The sequence below is a fragment of the Netta rufina genome (assembly GCF_964035555.1).
Source record: "Netta rufina genome assembly, chromosome: 23".
In the NCBI taxonomy this organism is placed as follows: domain Eukaryota; kingdom Metazoa; phylum Chordata; class Aves; order Anseriformes; family Anatidae; genus Netta; species Netta rufina.
This window is the reverse complement of record NC_140147.1, coordinates 679117-698052: the sequence shown is the minus strand read 5'-3', so window position 1 is coordinate 698052 and position 18936 is coordinate 679117. Positions and strand designations below refer to the sequence as shown.

Genomic DNA, 18936 nt, shown 5'->3' with positions numbered 1-18936 from the left:
TAAAATAAACGCCTAGTCTGGAAAATAAACACGTAGTTTCTCTTGCTGTTTGTTTTTTAATAAATGTCACGGCACAGCAGCGCTCTGTTCTGCAGACGGGATTTCGCAATGAAAAAATACTCACAATCAGCTAAAATTGTACCTATTTGCTTGAAGCAAAGCCCCGTGGAGGTGCTGAGACGCGGGCTGGGGCCGGGCTGCGTCTCCCTGCCTTCGTCGGCGGCTGCTTGTCGCGGGCTCGCAAGGGGCCCACGGCCACACGCTGCTATTTGCACGGTTATTTATTTGCTGTCTTCCAAAGGAAACGGCCTGGCCTGTTCCTCAGCTCAAGTACCTGAGGGACCTTGCATCACTAAACAAATAACGGGCCTGGTTTAGCCACACGCAAAGGAAAAAAAAAAAAAAAGAGAGGAAGCCCAATATACCCAAATCACCCCCTGCCTGGTGTGTCTTTTCCAGTCCTTGTTCTCCCACTCTAAGAAATGCCCCCGGGACGGGACGGTGCTGGCCACAGGGCCGGGTGGCAGCAGGGACCCGTCTCCCCCCTGCTGCTGTGGGGGCAGGCTGCCAGGCACTGGTCCTGGCTCCGAACGCAGCAGCGATGGGATCAGCTCCGCTCTTCTCGCCCCAGCACGGGCAGCCTGCCCTGCCGCTTGGATTTAGGCACCAGACTCGAGATGAGGGCAAACATTTCGAAAGCAACGCCCATCCTCACGCGGTGAGAATTCACCAGCTGGGGCAGGCCCTCGGTATTTTTAAAACTAGCTTTTATTTTTGTCAAACAGTCTTCACAAAGCCGATGGCAGGCTGACCCTGCCCCGTGGGGAGCGCCGGGCAGCACAGGCGCGATTCACCCGGGGCGGGCGCGTTGCTCTGGGCTCCCCGCAGCGCCGTCCGTGGGCACTTGGTGCCGAGCCTCGCAGGGAAAGTTGGGCAGAAGCACAGGGGCCAGGGGCCAGGACCCCCAGCCTCCCCCAGCGCCGGGGTCACACGCACTCCCCGCAGTCGGAGATGATCACCTTCTGCTTCGGCTTCCCGTCCTTGGTGCCCTGAGCCTTCAGGAGGAGGAGAGCAGGAATTAAGGGGAGTTGAGGCACGAGGCTGCGGGCAGGGAGCGGGCACCACCCCGCTGCGGCACCAACCTCGATCTGCCGCACCACGTCCATGCCCTCCGTCACCTCGCCGAACACCACGTGCTTCCCGTCCAGCCAGTCTGTTTTATCGCACGTGATGAAGAACTGGGAGCCGTTGGTGTTCGGGCCAGAGTTTGCCATCGACAGCAGCCCTGTGATCAGAAAGCACAACGTTACAGCCGGGGTGGGAGCAACGCGCCCTGCACGTGGGCCAATTCTTAACCAAAACCCATTCCCAGGCCCTGCAAAACCCTGCCAGTTTTAAGAGGGTCTGCAAGCATCAGAGGAAAGTGATAGAGAGCATTAATCTCTTTTCAGTTGTGGCAGTAGGAAAGCTGGCTGGAGCTAAGCCCGCTTGCTTTTTGCTACTTGTCTAACGCTTGTAGTTACTCTGCAACACCCCTCCTCTAAAATCCAACAGGAAAGCAGCTTTGAAACTCTCCACAATACAATAGTGGAAATTAACGGTGCACGGACAGAGAGCGCTGCACTTCTGCCTGCTGAACGCCAGAGGCAGACGACAGCCTGGCCGTGGTGGAGGCGTTTGGCCACCGCAGACCTTCACTGCACAGCCAGGACGAGCTGTCCCTACCCGGCCCCGTGTGCTTGAGAATGAAGTTTTCATCATCAAACTTCTTCCCGTAGATGGATTTGCCTCCAGTGCCGTTGTGGTTGGTGAAGTCCCCGGCCTGGCACATGAACTGGGGGATGATGCGGTGGAAGCTGCTCCCCTTGAAGCCGAAACCTTTCTCGTGGGTGCAGAGGCAGCGGAAGTTTTCTGTTCGGGACAAGGGGCAGAGGTGAGCGCAGCACCACAGCCTCAGCACCCGAGCGGCCGACCCGCTCCTCACCTACGGTCATGGGCACCACGTCGGAGCGCAGGAGGATCTGGATCCGCCCGGCGGGTTTGTTCCCGATCTTGATGTCCATGTAGACCTGGGGGTTGGCCCGGGCCTTCTTTGCAGGAGGCTCACCCTGGGTAGGGGAAGAAAAGACGAGCGGTGGTGCCCTGCTGCTCTGCCACCCGACAGCCAGCCCAGCCCCGCATCCCCAGCTGGCAGTGATGGTGCAGGCAGCAATAGCTCCGAAACTCCCCGGAGGCAACACAGGCAGCAGCAGTGAGCCCCAGGGGCTGCTGCAGGGCTGGTCAGAAACCTGTCTAAGTTTTTTGGGAACACGGGGGCTGCCTGGGGCCACCACTTGCTCCTCCTGGCTCCCACTTTGGGCAGCTGGCAGGACCCAGCTGGATGTGGCGATTCCCCAGACCCGTGACACACAGAGGGCACAGATGGCTCCAGCCATTCCTCCTACCTCCTGTGCCTCTTGTTTGGGTGCCTCCGTTCCTCCTTCCTCTGTGTTCTCCTCCAGAGTCTTCCCCGAGAACTTCTTCAGCCATTCGTCATCCGACCAGACTGTGACAGCCGAGGAAATAGTTGGTGCAGGGTGACAAAACCCACGGCCGCGTGTGACACATGGGTCAGGGTTTGGTGTGGCTCTGGCAGCAGCGGGATCGCAGCCAGGACACAGGAGCATGCAGCTGGCACGGCCAACCAGGGCAGTGGGCAAGTACCCCGCCACATGAAGAAATAAGGGACTGAGCCAGCAATTCCTCCAGGTAAGGCAAGCCTGACGGCTTCTCGCTGCCAACCACCCCACACAGGCATTGCTGGGCACAGCCTGGGCCCCCTGCATGTTTCGGACGTGACCAGACATTCTGGTAATGATGTCCAGCCCAGCACGTGTACATTCATTTCATGTGCTCTGTTAGAGAGCGTGAGGGCAGCTGGAAGCACAGCCAACAGCACATCTGCCCAAGGGACCAGGGGACATTTTTGGTTATCAGGATGCTGCTCAGGCTGCCCCAATGCCTGGATGGGAGGCAGAGTGCTGGGAAAGCAGAAAGGCTGACGCACCAGACTCTGAACATCCCTGGGGATTTCTCCTTGCCAGGGCACCAACTCACCCGGCCTGGATGATCCTTCTTTAATTCGCATTGGCTTGGCCAAGTTCACACGAATTGTCCTGCCGAAGAGCTCAGACTCATTCTGCAGAGGACAAAAGGAGAACAAAGCCCACCACAAGGTAAAAACTCACCAGGGCCCTCAAATCCCTGCAGAGGCCAGAAGAAAACCGCTTGCTTTCTCTTCCCGCTTCCGAGCATCGGAGCGAGGGCCCCACAGCTTGGGATCTACACCGAGACCGCAGGCAGAGGTGGAGCAGGGAAGGGCACGATGGTGCTGGGCCTGATCCAGAGCAGCAGGGAGCCCGGCCCGGTGCACGCAGGGCCCATGCCGGGAGCATCGCCCTGCTCACATCCACGGAGAGCTGCCTCGGGCTCTGTCAGCCGCAGGGGGACCAGCGCCGGGTGGCGCAGGAGCAGGCTCCGTACCATGTTGTCGATGGCTGCTGCAGCATCCTACAGGAAAAGCAGAAGGGAATCGTTACAGCCACTTCTTCTTCCCTCTAAAGGAAAGCCTCGGCACACACGTGCCCCTGCAGAACATCGCCACAGGGCTGTTTTTCTATGCCCTGTATGCCCCAGGCTGTGCGAACCCACGGACCTCGCAGGGGCCGTATCTGAGGCAGGGTCTGGAAGCACCTGAGGGGGTTTTCTCCCTGACCAACCCATCACACCCGCTTGGGTAAGACCCTTGCCCAGTGACACCAGTATTCGGGAGGGGAAAAAAGCCCCTGTGGGGGAGATCTTAGGCAGATTACGGGACCGCAAATGAACAGCACCGCGTGGTGCCCACCAAGCAGAAACCCACAGGGAGCAGCCGAGCCTCAGCCCAAGGGAAACCCGGGAGCTGTAGGGGACAGAGGGGACCCCCGGGCCTGCCATGACAGCAGCACCCAGCCCCGGACCCCGCGGGAGGAGGACATGACCCCGGCTCTGCCGCCCCCTCTCCTCTCACCTCCGCCAGCTCGAACTCCACGAAGGCGAAGCCGCGGTGCTTCTCTGCGGACACACAGCGCTCAGGGGGCGGCCGCCCAGCCTGCGGGACGCCCCCCCCCCGAGCCCCGAGCCCCGGCACGCACCGGTCTCGTAGTCCAGCGGGATCTGGATGTCGGTGATGTCGCCGAAGGGGATGAAGGCGGCGTGCAGCACCTTCTCGTCCACCTCCTCCGCCAGCCCCCCTGCGGCCGGCACCGCGTTAGAGCCGAGACGCCCCCAACGCCCCCACAGGACCCCCGCATCCACGCACACGGCCCCCGCAGCCCCAAACAGCCCCGCACAAGCCCCCCAGAGCCCCACGTACCCACATACAGCACCCGCTTGGTGGCCGCCATTTTCCCCGCACCGCCCCGGAACCCTGAGGCGGCTCCGCCCCAGCGAGGGGCGGCCGCGGCCATTTCCCGGCAGCGGGGCCCGAGCGGGGCCTCCCCGGGCAGCGGGAGCGGCCGCGGGCCGGGTACCGGGGAACGAAGGGAGCCGTGAGCCCAGCACATCCAGCCAAAAGTGTAAAACACCCCGAACAGCAAAGCATTGCCTCGCCTGCACGCTCGGAGCAGGCACCCAACTGCATCAGCTTCTCGTCAGGATCACCCCTGAGACCTTCCATTAGGTCCCCTCTGGGTTATTTTTGTGTCCCAGACCCCAATCAACCCCAACGTAATAACCCACAGCATAATTTTAACAGCTGCTTGAGAACAGTGCCCCATTAGCAAGCTGAGTAACTCAGATCACCACTTCAATGCATCCACTACATGACAACTGCCTCCCCCTTTAATTTTATTAGTCTACATCATATTTATTAACCAAATCTAGGGAAAATAGGACAACACAGTGTAAGTTTTTATTTCTTTATTGATAAATGCTTTCCAGACTTTCCAAAGTGAATGATTGTTCAGTTAAAACCAAAACCACAGGATACTTTTGATCAGAAATCCTCAGTGTCCTGGCTTAGAAAAGGCAAAGGAGAACCGTTCTGGCCACAGAGGAGAAGCTTGCAAACCCCATTCTGGTTTTGGAAATCTAGAGCTTTGGGGAACTGCCTTTTTAAATAAGGTTTTAAAGATTAATTTACAAAATGCAATATAACTATGATATGATGCATGGCATTGAGATGTGCAGGACAGTGAAGAATCTTCAAACATCTTGAGCTGATGTCTAAGAAGGGGCTATTTGGCTTCTTGCATCCTACAGGCAAAAGAAGAAGACATGTTATCTACACACAGCACAGCTCATTCCAGGCGAGTGAACTTACAGCTTCACAAGCCATAAGGACTAATATAATTTGCAAGGTAGTAAGTCAAAATAGATAAAATCCATTTCTGACCATCCATTAAGAAACTCGCATTCTTTGGTAAAGAAGCCAGTCACCAGACCCACTGAGAAACTTAAAGGTTAAAGTATAAAAGCCATCAATGTTCACCATTTTGAGCTGTGACAGCTGACCACAACAGCTTCACAGAAAGTGTTTAAGATGATCATAGCAACTCCAGACAAACCCAGAGAGAAATGCATCAGCAAATGTAAGAGGTATTTTTAATATAAACCTTATTTAGAAGTTAAATGAGCCAGCTCCAAACACAGGAGACAGCATTTGCTTGGACAGACCTGTGCAAGTAAGTGACATTCCTGACACTAGTACTTTGTATACAGTATGCAGGTGGTTGTCAGGATAAGGAATGGGCATTAAACAGTCTACTTAGCCTTGAAGTCACTAGAAAATCTTGCCTCGTTTCCTGGATTAGCAATTCACAAGCCTCATTTCAATACGTTACCCTTCCATGACATGTCAACTGCTAGAAACGTTTCAGGGACTTATGCAACACCTTTCTGATGCTTAATTAAAATGAGATTTCTGCAGAATACTCCTAAAGCTTCTACAGTAAGGATTCTGTTGCAAGAAGCTACATTAGTCTTTTCTGAATAATTGACTAAGATCAGACAAATTCTGCACCCAGAGCTCCCAAACCAGATGCATTTACTAATGATCATGCTTTATTTACTCTGATTCTGGAAGGTTTCAATTGAAGTGAGGACTGAAACACTCACCAGTCTTCCTGGTTTAAGAGGTAGCAGCAACCACACCCACCTTCTGGGCAGCTTCTTTCTTGGCTTGGTGAGCCTGCAACACTGCAACAGCCTCCTCCACCTGAGGGAGACAAATTACTTTGTGAAACTTCTTATGAAGAAAGGGTCCCACCATCTGCCCCAAAAGCAACAGGCCAGCTTACCTTTGACCGGAGGGACTCTGGAGACTCCAGCATGTGCAGCAGCTCTGAGTTGTCAATCTCTAGCAGCATTCCTGTGATCTTCCCTGCAAGACTGGGGTGCATAGCTTGAATCAGAGGGAACAAACGTTCTCCTAGAAAAAAGTTCAGACAGCAGTTCAATTAAAAAGTTGCTGGTGAAACCCAAGGAGATTTCCCAATTACAGTGCAATCTGTAAGAAACAGAGTTTCACTTACCCAGCATCTGTTTCTGCTCCTGAGGAGGGGCAGCAGCCAGCATGGAGGCTGTTAGTGGCTCCTGTCCCTGAACGTGGACTGCAGGCTGAGGTGCCTGTAGAAGGGCAGATGTGAGGGTTCAAAAATAGATGCTATGCGGATTGTTTCACATTTAGAGTCAAAATAATACAGCCCCTCCTTCTATAAAAGGATCTGTCAAGCTGACAGCAGACTTCATTTCACAAACAGACAGAAATGTTGCCCTTAGGTCTGAAACACGCTTCAAATTCTGATCAAGAACTCAATGTCACACATAAGCACTGTAAAAATATTACAAAAACTTCAAACATGGAGAGACAGATATCACAATCGAGAAAAAACATCCATGCTCACTTTCTGTACAATGCAGTGGGGTATGGGAAAGACAAACTGCCTTCAAAGCCAAATTCTTACTAGGGTATCAAAGCTGATTAAATGAAAGAGCAAAGCTGGAAAGCAAAGAACCAAGAAAAATACCTTACAGCATATCTGAGTAAAAAGTGGCTTACTAGTATGGGACAGACAAATCAACTAAGTTGTCCCTGGCAAAGGTACAACTGCCAGGTTTTAAATTCCAACTTCTGGTGCCTGTCTGGGTTATACAAGTAGCTTGACATTTCTGCAAAAACACTCCAGTTGCATGTAAAATCTGTTGGTCTGCAGCTATTTAGGGACTTAACGACACAGATCCTTGTGTTACCTGCAAAGGCTGTACGGCTGGGTGCGGGCTGCGGACACTTGAGGCGTATTTGTAAGGAGGAACCGCTCTGGGAGCGGGGGCAGCTACAGGTGGACGAGGAGCTAAGTTTTGTGCTGCAGTGGCAACACCTGCAAAGGAAGAGAACAGGATTAGAAATGCCCAGATATGCAGCAAGCAAGTCGGGGTGCCTGCTATTAACTGCAGGATTCAAGCTCTGTACTCTACAGTCTAATTACACCACTTTAGAAACTGGCCTCCAAAATGCACTTAGGAAAGTGCATTTCTCCCTAAGACTAGACCACAGATTCCACATCCTGCATGTGAGATATTTTCTAGTTATTCCTTAGAAAAAATGAATTGGATGCTCTACTCTGAAAACAATATTCATAACCTGCAGAGCCTTATTTTGAGTGGCAAATGTTGCAGAGTTGTAGAGATGAGCTCCAAGCAAGTAGGAAAGCAACCCATCTGGATTTCCTCTGCCGTGCTCTAGCACCAACTGTCCCCAGACCTGCACTGCACAGCAAGGAATAGGAAAGATTCAGGTGCTGTCTCTGCCCCTTGCTCTGGGTGGCCTTTGGTTATCCGTATCTGACAGCCATTTCTGGAAATAAGAGGCGAGTCTCAACAGCATCCCCCCAGCTGAGGGGACGAGGCGGGGAGGCAGACACCTTACCAACTCGCTGAGCAGCAGCAGGGAGGCCACGAGAGGCTGGGGCATTGCCGGCAGGGGCCAGATGGCGCAGTGCTGGCCGTGGTCCAGACTGGCGCATGGCATTTGGCATTCCCTGGAAGCCTAATGGAAGAAATACGGGGAAATCCTCAAAACAGAGCTGACTGGTGAGTCAGGACAGTCAGCTGCAGGAAGCAGGCGGGGGTTGTGCACAGAAAGGAAAGCACGCATTGTTCTTGGTGTGAAGTACAACCAAGAGGGTCACACAAGCAAAACGCTGCTTCCAGCATGCTCACCTTGAGGTCGTCCTCCTTGCTGCCAGCGTGGGTTAGGTCTCATCTGCGTCATTTGGTTGGGTGCATAGTAAGTGGGTCTGCTCTGGGCCTGGAGGGAGAGCAGACAAGCTCAGAGTGCATACGTGAATAACACACATTGTTTACAACATGTTTCAGCAGTTGTTCCCAGGACTCACTCAATTCACATTAAGACAGGAGGCACCTGGGAAGTCACACAATTAACTCCACTGACAGCACTCCTCATTAGGAGTTGCTTGCTTATATGTGTAAGAAAGGCTCAATGAGAACCATCAAAGGTCCAAGCCAGGTTAAAGATTCATAACACCATACTAATTTAACTCAGCTTACCTGGGGTACAGCAGGCATGAAATACCCCCCAGCAGCAGGCTGGAACTGATTAATGATTGTGTTGGCAGGCAAGGCCCTCATCCCAGCAATGCGCTGCATGTACTGATTCGTTAGATGGGCCTTCCGCTCTTCTTTCCTTTGTGCGAGTGCAACATACAATGGCTTTGAGCCCACAATTCGTCCATTCATCTCCGTCACAGCTTTTGTAGCTTCCTCTGGAGAGGAAAAGCAGACGAAGCCAAACCCTTTGCTCCGTCCATCTTCCAGCATCACCTGTGGTAAAGACCAAATGTTAGTGGAGCAACGGTACCAAGAACAGCATAAGAATCCATATTCTTCTTCCTAGAGAAGTGTCACAGCTCAGGCAGGTAGGTGTTGCAGAGGTGTAGAGACAAGTTCTCAACAAAAGATCACCTGTCTGGATTTACTCAGCTTTTCTGTAAGCACCATGTGTCCCCAGGCCCACATTGAGCAGCAAGGAATGGGAAAGATCAGGTGCAGCCTCTAAATACAGGTAGGGAAATGCCATCTGATGCTTATTGGGAGTCACCTCAAATGAGCATGCTTGCCATCTCCCACCCCTTCTTTTCAGGAGGGAATACAACAAGTTATCAGTAAAATAACACTGTGACAAAGAAATCTGTGTATTTACTATTCCATATACTCTTGTGACTGCAATGACACAGGGATAAACAAACTGCCCTTCAAACCCATGTCAGGTAACAGCTCCTTCAGGCTTTACAAATCCAAGAACTCCAAATACCTTGGCACTTGTTATTGATCCGAAAGGTGAGAATTCCTTCCTCAGTTTTTCATCATCTATAGTGTCATCTAGGTTTTTAATGTACAGGTTAACTCCCTAGAAAACAGAGAACAATAAGACACCTATAGTAATGAAGGGAATTTTGAGCACACTGACTGTTGGCATCCATCTGTTAAAGGCATCATTTGTCTAAAAACCTCTTAATTTAGTATAATGTTCCTTTCACACCACCAAACCCAAGGGCAAAAAATGTTGCAAAGGTGTAGAGACAAGTCCCACTGTGGTGAAAGGGAGCCCGTCTGGATTTCCTCTGCTTTCCTGTTGCATCATGTGTCCCCAGTCCAGCACTATATTGCAAGGAGCAGGAAAGATTCAGATGCAACCTCTGACATGACAATATTGCCATAAATTAGAGACAGCCTGACTGTGCTGTTGTGTCTCTTTCCATCCTTTGGGGTATACCCATTGGAAAATAAAGGAGGCTGTGTGATTTCTCACATCCACCTGAACAAGGCTGTGCACAGATGTCTCCTTCACCCCCATATACCACAGTCACCTTTAAACTTTAACTCCCAGGATATTTTACAGGACAATGACTACTTTGTCAGTTCCTTTTCAGTCTGCCAGTAAATTGAAAACAGTGCTTAAATTCAGAAAAGGGACAGATTATTCACCTGGTACCGGCTGATTCTCTCTTGTTTTAGCTGTTCAAACTTCCGTTTCAGCTCTGCCTGGCGCTCAACCTTCTTCTGTGCTCGCCCTACAAACACCATTTTCCCATTGATATCCTTCCCATTCATTTCTTCTACTGCCTGGACAGAGGGTTCAAAGAAAACTGTCAACTGCTAAAAACAAGACAGCAGCCGATCCTGTTAAGAACCTGGCTGCCCAAAGCTCACTTTGTGTCTCCCTGTTCGTTAGCCAATAAACCAATCTTGCCATAGCACCTTCACATTGTTCCTGTGTAACACAGACTAATTAAAGATAAACTGAGTTATCAGGAGAGACCATGCTGGCAACCCCACCGTAAGTACCAGACTAACAACAGCAACTTGTGACTTTATCCCCACCCTTCTTGCAGTTAGGGCCAAATTTTAACGAGCATACTGCTTGGATAAGAACTCTCCAAGAACACCCACTCCTTAAGCCCTCTATTGTAACATTTCTTCAACAATTACTCTTCTTATACCACCGTATTTTGTGTGCACCTAGTAATCTGAGAAATGCCAGCTTATTGCTGAATATCAAGCTATTAAGGTGCAGCTTCTAGTCTCCACATCCAGAAGATTACACCCAAGACATGATTTTGTCTCAACAGGTTTCTGTGGTGAGGCAATTAAGCTCTTCTCTAAAGATACGCAAGCAGCATTAACACCAGTTGGTCATACCTTGTTAGCATCCTCATGCTTTTCAAAGCTTACAAAGCCAAAGCCTTTGGATTTTCCAGTGGGGTCTGTCATCACTTTAACGCTCAGAGTCTTACCTGTTACCAAGGGACAGGGTTAGTAAAATACCACGTAAGGCTCTGTCTAGACTATTAAACTCCACATAATAAGCCCTACCTCTCTTCTCTTACTTATCTGCTAGCTAGCCTCTGCCTCCCGTCCAGCATTTGATCCAACTACCACCCACATTTCAGTTCTTCCTATTCATCAGCCTCAAAGTGACCCAGGCAGAGCTACACAGATGGTAGCAGCAGTGTTAAATGAGCACTGGTCATGAAATTCACAGCTTCATTAAAAGTGCTTCTGCATTTACCGTATTTGCTGAAGAGCTCCTTTAGTCTTTCATCATCCATGTCATCCCCAAAGTTTTTAATATAAACATTGGTGAACTCCTTTGCCTTGGCTCCCAGCTCAGCCTCCCGTTCTTTACGAGACTTGAATCTCCCAACAAACCTGTAGGAAATAATGAAAGTTACAATAAGCAACTGGTTTTCAGGAATGGAAAAAGCAATGTGTGATTTGCAGTGAGGCAAATAAAATGAGTTTGTGGTAGGAGTTGGAAATGGGGAGAAGAAAGGGTGCCAGGAGAACAGAAGGACAAACAGGTCGCAGACCAACCAGAAAAGTCACCTGTCCTACTGCAGAGAGAAGCAGCCTGTGATGCCCACCCAGCTCTGCAGTGGAGAGAGCACTGGCCACAGAAACCCACCCAGCCCACTAGCAGAGAGGTAGCAAGTCGAGGCTCGGCTAGGAGAACCCACCAGCCCTGTAATGGAGGGGGAGCAGGCCATGGCTTGGGCAGGGTCACTCACCAGCCCTGTAGTGGAGAGGTAGCAGGCCAAGGCTCGGGCCAGGAGAACCAGTGCCTTGTGTGTCCCTGTTAATACCGAGATGCATCACGGTTCATGCGATCGCTGCTGCTGCTGGCTGTGACACTCACACTTTGCGGTCGTTGAGCAGCATGCCGTTCATCTTCTCGATGGCTCTATCTGCAGCATCCTGGGTCTCAAAGTGCACAAATGCGTAGCCCTTAGAGCCATTCTCATCACACACCACCTAGACGTGCGGAGGGAAACCAGACTCAGATCTCTGAGCACATACTGGCTCCTTTGTCACAGGACGTGAAAACAGGTTACTGCCAAGGGGCAAAGCAAGCAAGGTCTGTGTTTCAGACTGGCGCATCTCATGACTGAGCCTGACATAACTTGAGCTCTCCCTGACCCTTTGGTCTGCTCTGCCTCCCAGAGGCATCACTCCTCACTTGGCTACAGGTGTCCCTTCCGCTTCCTACACTGGGTGTGTCTGAACATGCCACCAATACAGCAGAATTGGACAAAGCAACCACATCTCACCTTGCAGGACAAAATATTCCCAAACGCTGAGAATGTGTCATAAAGTGCCTTGTTATCAATGGATTTGTCCAGGTTCTTAATGAAGACATTCCCAACCCCTGACTTCCTCAAGGAGGGGTCCCTCTGAGACCACATGATGCGAATGGGTTTTCCTTTGATCACATCAAAATTCATGGTGTCTAGAGCACGCTCAGCTGCAAGAGAAGTCAAGAACAGGTTTCTCTGGATTGTTAAAGAATAAAGGTTTCCATCGTGTGGGAGATGGTTTTCTCTGAATTATAGTCAGCTCATGGAGAAGTTTGGGGCCACCAATTCCAATGACTAGGGTTTGTTTTGTTTAACTTCATGTTTCGAGGGAGATCTTTGCAGCACAGTAACTAGACAGGCTTAAGTATCTAACTGGTTTAATAAACTGTTCTGAACTGACATGATAGTAGTCTTTTAAATGCCTGTGCTTCATTAATTAGTTATATTCTTCATTATAAAGGTAAATGTATGCACCCAAAATAAGGAAAGGAAATGCAGAAAACCTTGGGGAAAAAAAGAAGCAGCAAAAGTGACCAACTGGCTTGTTTGCTTTGCATGAGCTCTCATCTACCCATGCTTGTTTCTATTAAGAGAAAAGGATCATCTCTCTATCAGGTCAGGGACAGAAAATGCACATGAACACATGGCTGGCTGGGAACAACATGAGTCAACCCTGCAGCCTACATGGCCAAAAAATGATTCCCCATTTGCTCAATCTAAAAGTGAGTAAGAACAGACAAAACACTGTAAAAGAAGTCCACACAGCCTACATGGGGAATATGGAAGCGTACAGACAAATTCTAAAACCCCATTGCTGCCATTCTAGCCCACACTGAACCAGCCCCCCTCCACAATTCTATTTCTGCTACCTACTGATATATTAAAAGGATCATTACGTACACTCATTAGGATCTTGTTCATAAAATTCAGATGCTTGGGACTCCTCTGTGCAAGGAAACACTCCCAGCATGGAGTGAGCAGAGAATGAAAGACTCAATTCCCAGCATGAGGCAGGGAAAGAGAGGGATATGCATTAAAAATCAAGGACTATTAACAGGGCAGAACCCATTTTCCAAATTTGTTCAGCTCAGTTCTTCCATGCCACCTTCACTAAATGATACTTGCCAATTACATTTCAGGAGCAGCAAATTCCAGGAAAATGCCAACTTGAACACCTGCTTTTGTGTGATACTTTGCTAGTGCAAGCAGAGGAACTGTGCAGCGTTTCACAGAGCCACCACCAGGAACCCCAACGGGTCACTGCCTGAAGAAGTCTCCTGCACTCCCTATCCCAGGATCAGTTTGAACTCCTACATGGAAGTTTTAGGAGTTTTTCACATGCTTCAAAAATATCTTTTTGCTTTTTAAGCCGAAGTGGTGCCACTGCTGTTTTCCCCAACCCTTCATACATGACCCCAACTGGGAAACAAGTTCTGCTGGGCCTCACTCCTGAAGTAGGCTTGCAAAAGAAGAGATCGTTTCAGGAGTAAAACTATACTTGCTAGGACTCTACTAGCTCTATTAGAGAGTCAAATGTATTCAATTCAATTAACTGCCGTGCTGAAATGATTCCTCAGCTGCTACTCTGAATCAATGCAACCCTTCGGTTCTTTCCGCAGCCCACCCCCATGAGGCACTTCAGCAGGCGACTTGGTCTGGCTTGTCAAATTTGGCAGTGTTTATTTATAGCACAGAGAGGTCCTCCAGAAGCATGCGTTGGCAAGGACACAAACTAGCCGTAAATACCACTTGCAGCAGAAAGAGAGCTCCTGCTGAAAGGTGGCAGGCAGATGAAGCAGTGGTGAACAACCAGAAGGGATTGTTCTGCAGCAGATACTGAGATACCAGCCAGTTATGAACTATACAGACGAGTTATGAACTACATAGACTAATTATGAACTTACTGTGCTTCTTTCAAGCTTCCTAAACACACACCAGTGGGCACTACTGCGCCACTCTTTCAGTAGCTTGCAAGTATTCCATGGTATTACACGTATTACGCTCTGCTTGAAACACACACATGCTGCTCATGAGCAGTGGTGTAAGAAAGCCCTGGAGAGGTTTCCTGACCCGAAGGAGGCCTGCCATGCCCCCAGGTCGAAATGTAATCACATCACAGCAGTACCTGAGAAAAGCTGTGAAGGATCAGCAGAATGATGCGAGTGACTCAGACTAAACACACCCAGTTCACTTCCTTCATCTGAACAAACACCTTCTCATTTTCCTCTGCTTAAGCAGCAAATCTTCACCCACCTCAGTTCCTGTATCTGTTTCTCTCCCACTGGTTCCTGTCATCCTTCCAGCAGGCTCAACTGCAACTCGTACAACATTGCACACACTTTTAACCCCTTTCAGACTCTTTTCATTCTTCAAGTGCCTTTTGGACAGGGAAAACAAACATATGAGCAGCCCTTGCAGTTTGCCTTAGGCCTCAAAGCAATCATTCTCCGTTACAGGCTCCTCAAGAGCCAAGGCAACTGTGACTGAGCAGCATAAAACATAACCACACACACCACGATTCACCCACCAGTAACTCTGCACAGGGAGTTTTATCCTGCAACACTGGATATTCTTTATGCTGTTCTCTCCTTTAAGGAAGAAGAGAGGCAGCAAGTTTATCTACACCTTTCGTTTTCAGAGACCATTCTCTAATCCCAGCTCTGGGTTCGTTCTTCACTTGGGAAACACGCTGTTTTCTCTGTACTTGCAGAACAGCTTATCTCTACAGCCACACTGAAGCTTCTCTGCTTCATTATCTGAGTTGTCATGTCATAACTGTCAATGTTATGAAACCCTGGAATGCATTTAAATTGCATGAGGAACACACGAGAAAGGAAATTCAGCTTTTCTTCCAAATGAAATGGATTTCTTTCCCTTTACGGTCAAAAAAGGATAAATATTAACAACCATGTCTGAGCCTGAACTACCCAGAACTTTGAAGCATTTCCTTCATCTGCCTATCGGAGTATGACAGAAGCAGTACTCAGCATTCACTGGCCACTATGCCACAGAACTGCAATCAAAGGCAGCAGAGCTCATTTTCACTAAAAATAACCTCTCTGCAGCAGACTACACCAGCCAGACAATGCATGTCCAAAGAGTAACCCCTTCCAGGGTAAAGTATCGCTCCATTAGCCAAGAAAAACAAAGAGAAACACAAGCTCTTAGCCAATTTGGATAGAGGAGTTCTGGAAACACAGGATGTGACGGTGACAGTGGTCCCACATAACGGGGGAGTTCTGGCTGCTACCTGACTTTATGGCCACAGTTTGGTTTCTCTAGTCAGTAAGGCAGAGCACTATTTCCCACACAAAGGTTAAGATGTGGTAAATCTGAGCATTTACAAAACACTCAGAAGGTGCCAGTGAAATGCAAGCTACCATATCAACTCCTTTCATATCTACTACCATTTAGAACATACCAACAGCATGACCACAAGAACTTCCCTAGAAGTTTCCAGTGCACAAATCTTCCTGATTACTTTTATATTTTATGGCAGGATATTTTACAGCAGCTTAACAATCACCCATAAATCAGAGGAGTTCCCTGCAGTGCTACAGACCACCACCTACCTTTTTGTATGCTGAGTAAAATGACGTCCCAATGCATTTCTGCTTATGCATCCCTAGAAGAAAATACAGAGTCCTTGTATTCTCCAAGAGCCTTCACACAGACAGTACTGGGTACTGCCATCATGAAAACAAAAGCCAGAAGTCCTCCATTTGACCATAAAGGTTCATAAAATGCCTTGGGTTGGAAGGAACCTTATTGATCATCTAGTTCCAACCCCCCTGCCACAGGCAGGGATGATGTTGTAAAGATTGCATTTTTCACAGTCAAGTCTTGGTTTCGGATAGAGCTCAACACACCACCACCACGCTCACCTTCCCAACATGATCTGTTTAGGTTCTGCTGCATTAAGTTTACTAGAACAACTGCCTTTTATTTGTAACATGCTGTAGTTTGCCAGGCAAGTCAGGAGTTTTTCCACAAGAGATCACAAAGGCAGGAGTTGGTCTATTTCTCCTTCCCAATCTTAACGCAAAGATTAGGTTTAAGTCGCTTGACCTTGTAAGACCCACCAGTAACAGGACACCAGTTACTCTGTCGAAGTATCACTTTAAGTACTGGGACTTCCTAAAATGTCTGCTGCCTCACCAGGAGTCCAGAATGACACAAGGTCCCTCTGAATTCCTGCCTATCTATTACCATTAAAGATTACTTTGAAATACACGGGAAGGCCAGCTGTCTTCATGTTTGTACGAGGAGAACTTCTTCCTGCTAAAGCGAGCATTTCTAACCAGACACTCTTCCCTTTTAACATCTTACCTACACCTACATTATACAGGTCTTCTCTGCTTTAAGGAAGAGAACTTTATACTCCTTTACACACACAGAGCCAGATATTTCTGAGTTCCTTCATGGATCTATTTTTGCTTCCTGTTAGCTTCTCCTCTTATCCTGAAAGAGAGAAATCATAGCCTAGACAAAGGCAGGTAAGCCTGGGTTACTGTACCCTTGCACAGCACAAATATACCAAGCTTGTTTTATAAGAGGGAGCCAGAGCAGACAGGTTCATCTGAGCAGGAGAGGGACATATGGACAGGCCCTCAGGTTCTTTCCTTCCTGCTGGGAAGTTTCAAGACAAATACAGAGCTTAACCTGCATAAAAGCAATTTTTAGAGTTCTATCAATGAGTTCTTGCGCACTGGGTTGCAGCCAGTTTTTTTTAATCAGCCTGGCAAGAGAAAAGATCAGAAAAGCTCAGTCGGATCAGTCGGTATCCCAAGGAAAGAATGTGCAGAAGGCACTCTGAACCAGGGAAGAGGATGGAAGCAAGGATGGCACAGTCACAACCAGATTACATAAACTCATACTCCATATTCCAGCCAAGAGCTCAATCTCACAGGCTGTACTTGCTTTCAGGAGCAAGATTTCATGATAAAATTGGTTTTCTACACATTATGAAGACTTTGATCCAAAGTTATGTATTACCCTGCATGACAGACTGCTAGCTGCTCTTTGCAGATCTGTAGAACAGGACAGCCAACTGGAACCTACAGGAGAGTTCACCTGCTGTTGAAGTCTGTGCTCTTACGAATTGATTCTGAATGAAAGGGAAGAGTGCACCTTATCTAGCCTGTAGATGCCTATATATAGACACTGCTAAATCACAGCATGGAGCAGTAAACCTGCACCAGTCAACAAGCAAAGGCTCTAAAAATGTGGGCAGAAAATGCTGACCCACTTTTTTTCCAGAAAAGACGTGCTCCAAAATGACCTTTTCTGTCCCTTCTTTCCCATTTCTGCTGCTACAGTGCTGGAATACCTACTTGAGCAGGTGCCAAATTAAAGTATTAAGAAAAAACCTGAACAGAGCAAACCGACATGGATTCTGCAGATGAGACAGAGGTTTCACACACATTGCACAATGCATCTTCTTTCCTATTAATGCAGGAATACCACTTCAGACTGGAAGACCCATCCAGGTGCTTGCACAAATAGAGCAACACAGAGCCCATCAGAGCTCCCGAGTATTAAGTCATAGTGGGTGGACAGCCAGAGGCTCAGTCAAACTGAACATCTGACCAGGGCTGATTACTTTCATGTTTTATTGCCAGGACTGACTGCATGAAGTCCTACATAAATAGCCTAAACCTACACCAGAACACAGTGGCACATGGTGGAGATTATCCTCTGATATGCACTGCAATAAACCCAAGTCTCCAAAGTTTAATTCCAGTAACAGAGAAACAGTCCTGTTAACCAGAAAAATCACCGAGATGTGCATTTGCAAAGTATTCTGGAGACACCAAGCAGTAAAAAAATATTCCAACACCCCAAGCACTAACTTACCCCATAACTGCAACACCGGTGGGAGCTACACAGCAGAACACACAAACAGCAGGGTGCGTTAAAGGAAAAAAAGTGAGGAAAAGTGAAGAAAAAGGCCATGGCCCCACGTGTCACTTACCATCAGCGGGCTGCTGGAAGTTGACGTAGGCGTAGCCGAGGGAGCGGCGGGTGATCATGTCCCTGCAGACGCGGATGGAGAGCACGGGCCCGGCGGGGCTGAACTTCTCATAGAGCATGGCCTCGGTGACATCAGGGTGCAGGTCGCCCACGTAGAGCGATGCCATGGGGTAGCTGCTGGCCGCCGCCGCCGCGTTCATCGTCCCCGCACGTGCTCCCGGCAGCCGCGGGGGTTATCCTGGGGGTTCTGTAGGGAAAGCTTTCGGTAAATATTTAAAAGGGGTGCAGGGAGGCGTTCAGAACACAACTTAAAATCCTCGCTAAAGGGGTCCTGAGGGGGGGCAGGCGCTGCACTGAGCCCCACTGGAGACGGGGCAGCCTCATGGAGCGAGCCCTCGCTCCCTGGCCAGGAGCCGGTTCTCTTTGGTTTGTTGGGGTTTTAGAAAAATAAATAAATAAATAAATATATTTATATACAAATCAATTATCTCCCAAAGATATCTATAGGAAACAACCTCCCGCACTCGAACCGTCCCCGCTAGGCTCACAGACGTTGCCCCACAGCACAGCCCCGGAGGCACCGGGATCGGGCCCGGCACCGGGCCCGGGCCGTAGCCGCGCTCGCCCCCCCCCCCCCCGCACCCTCCCCGGTCGGTGCCGGGCCCGACCCCACTCACGCGCTGCGGCCCCGGCGAGCGAAGAGGCGGCGGCGGGCGGCGGGCGGCCCTTTATAGCCGCCGCCGCGGCCAGACGGGGCCCCGAGCGGCCGCCAGGGGGAGGCGGCGGCGGG

General features: G+C 49.5%; 2 protein-coding genes across 2 annotated transcripts; both read right to left on the bottom strand.

Annotated features, from left to right (window-relative positions):
• Positions 1-750: 750 nt before the first annotated feature.
• On the bottom strand, positions 751-4446 carry PPIE (peptidylprolyl isomerase E). The gene is made up of 10 exons (XM_084300833.1): positions 4394-4446; positions 4173-4271; positions 4049-4092; positions 3523-3549; positions 3097-3178; positions 2445-2545; positions 1985-2108; positions 1726-1911; positions 1143-1285; positions 751-1055 (listed from the first exon to the last, which is right to left on the bottom strand). Exons 1-10 carry the CDS (start codon positions 4422-4424, stop codon positions 987-989), a joined length of 906 nt encoding a protein of 301 aa, XP_084156959.1. The 5' UTR covers positions 4425-4446; the 3' UTR covers positions 751-986.
• Positions 4447-4923: 477 nt separating this feature from the next.
• PABPC4 (poly(A) binding protein cytoplasmic 4) lies at positions 4924-18936 on the bottom strand. The gene is made up of 16 exons (XM_084300825.1): positions 18824-18936; positions 18148-18393; positions 12147-12340; positions 11735-11850; positions 11108-11247; positions 10738-10832; positions 10024-10161; positions 9350-9445; positions 8587-8859; positions 8239-8326; positions 7946-8065; positions 7270-7397; positions 6552-6645; positions 6318-6448; positions 6136-6235; positions 4924-5274 (listed from the first exon to the last, which is right to left on the bottom strand). The coding sequence occupies exons 2-15, from the start codon at positions 18344-18346 to the stop codon at positions 6149-6151; spliced, it is 1899 nt and encodes a 632-aa protein (XP_084156951.1). The 5' UTR covers positions 18347-18393; positions 18824-18936; the 3' UTR covers positions 4924-5274; positions 6136-6148.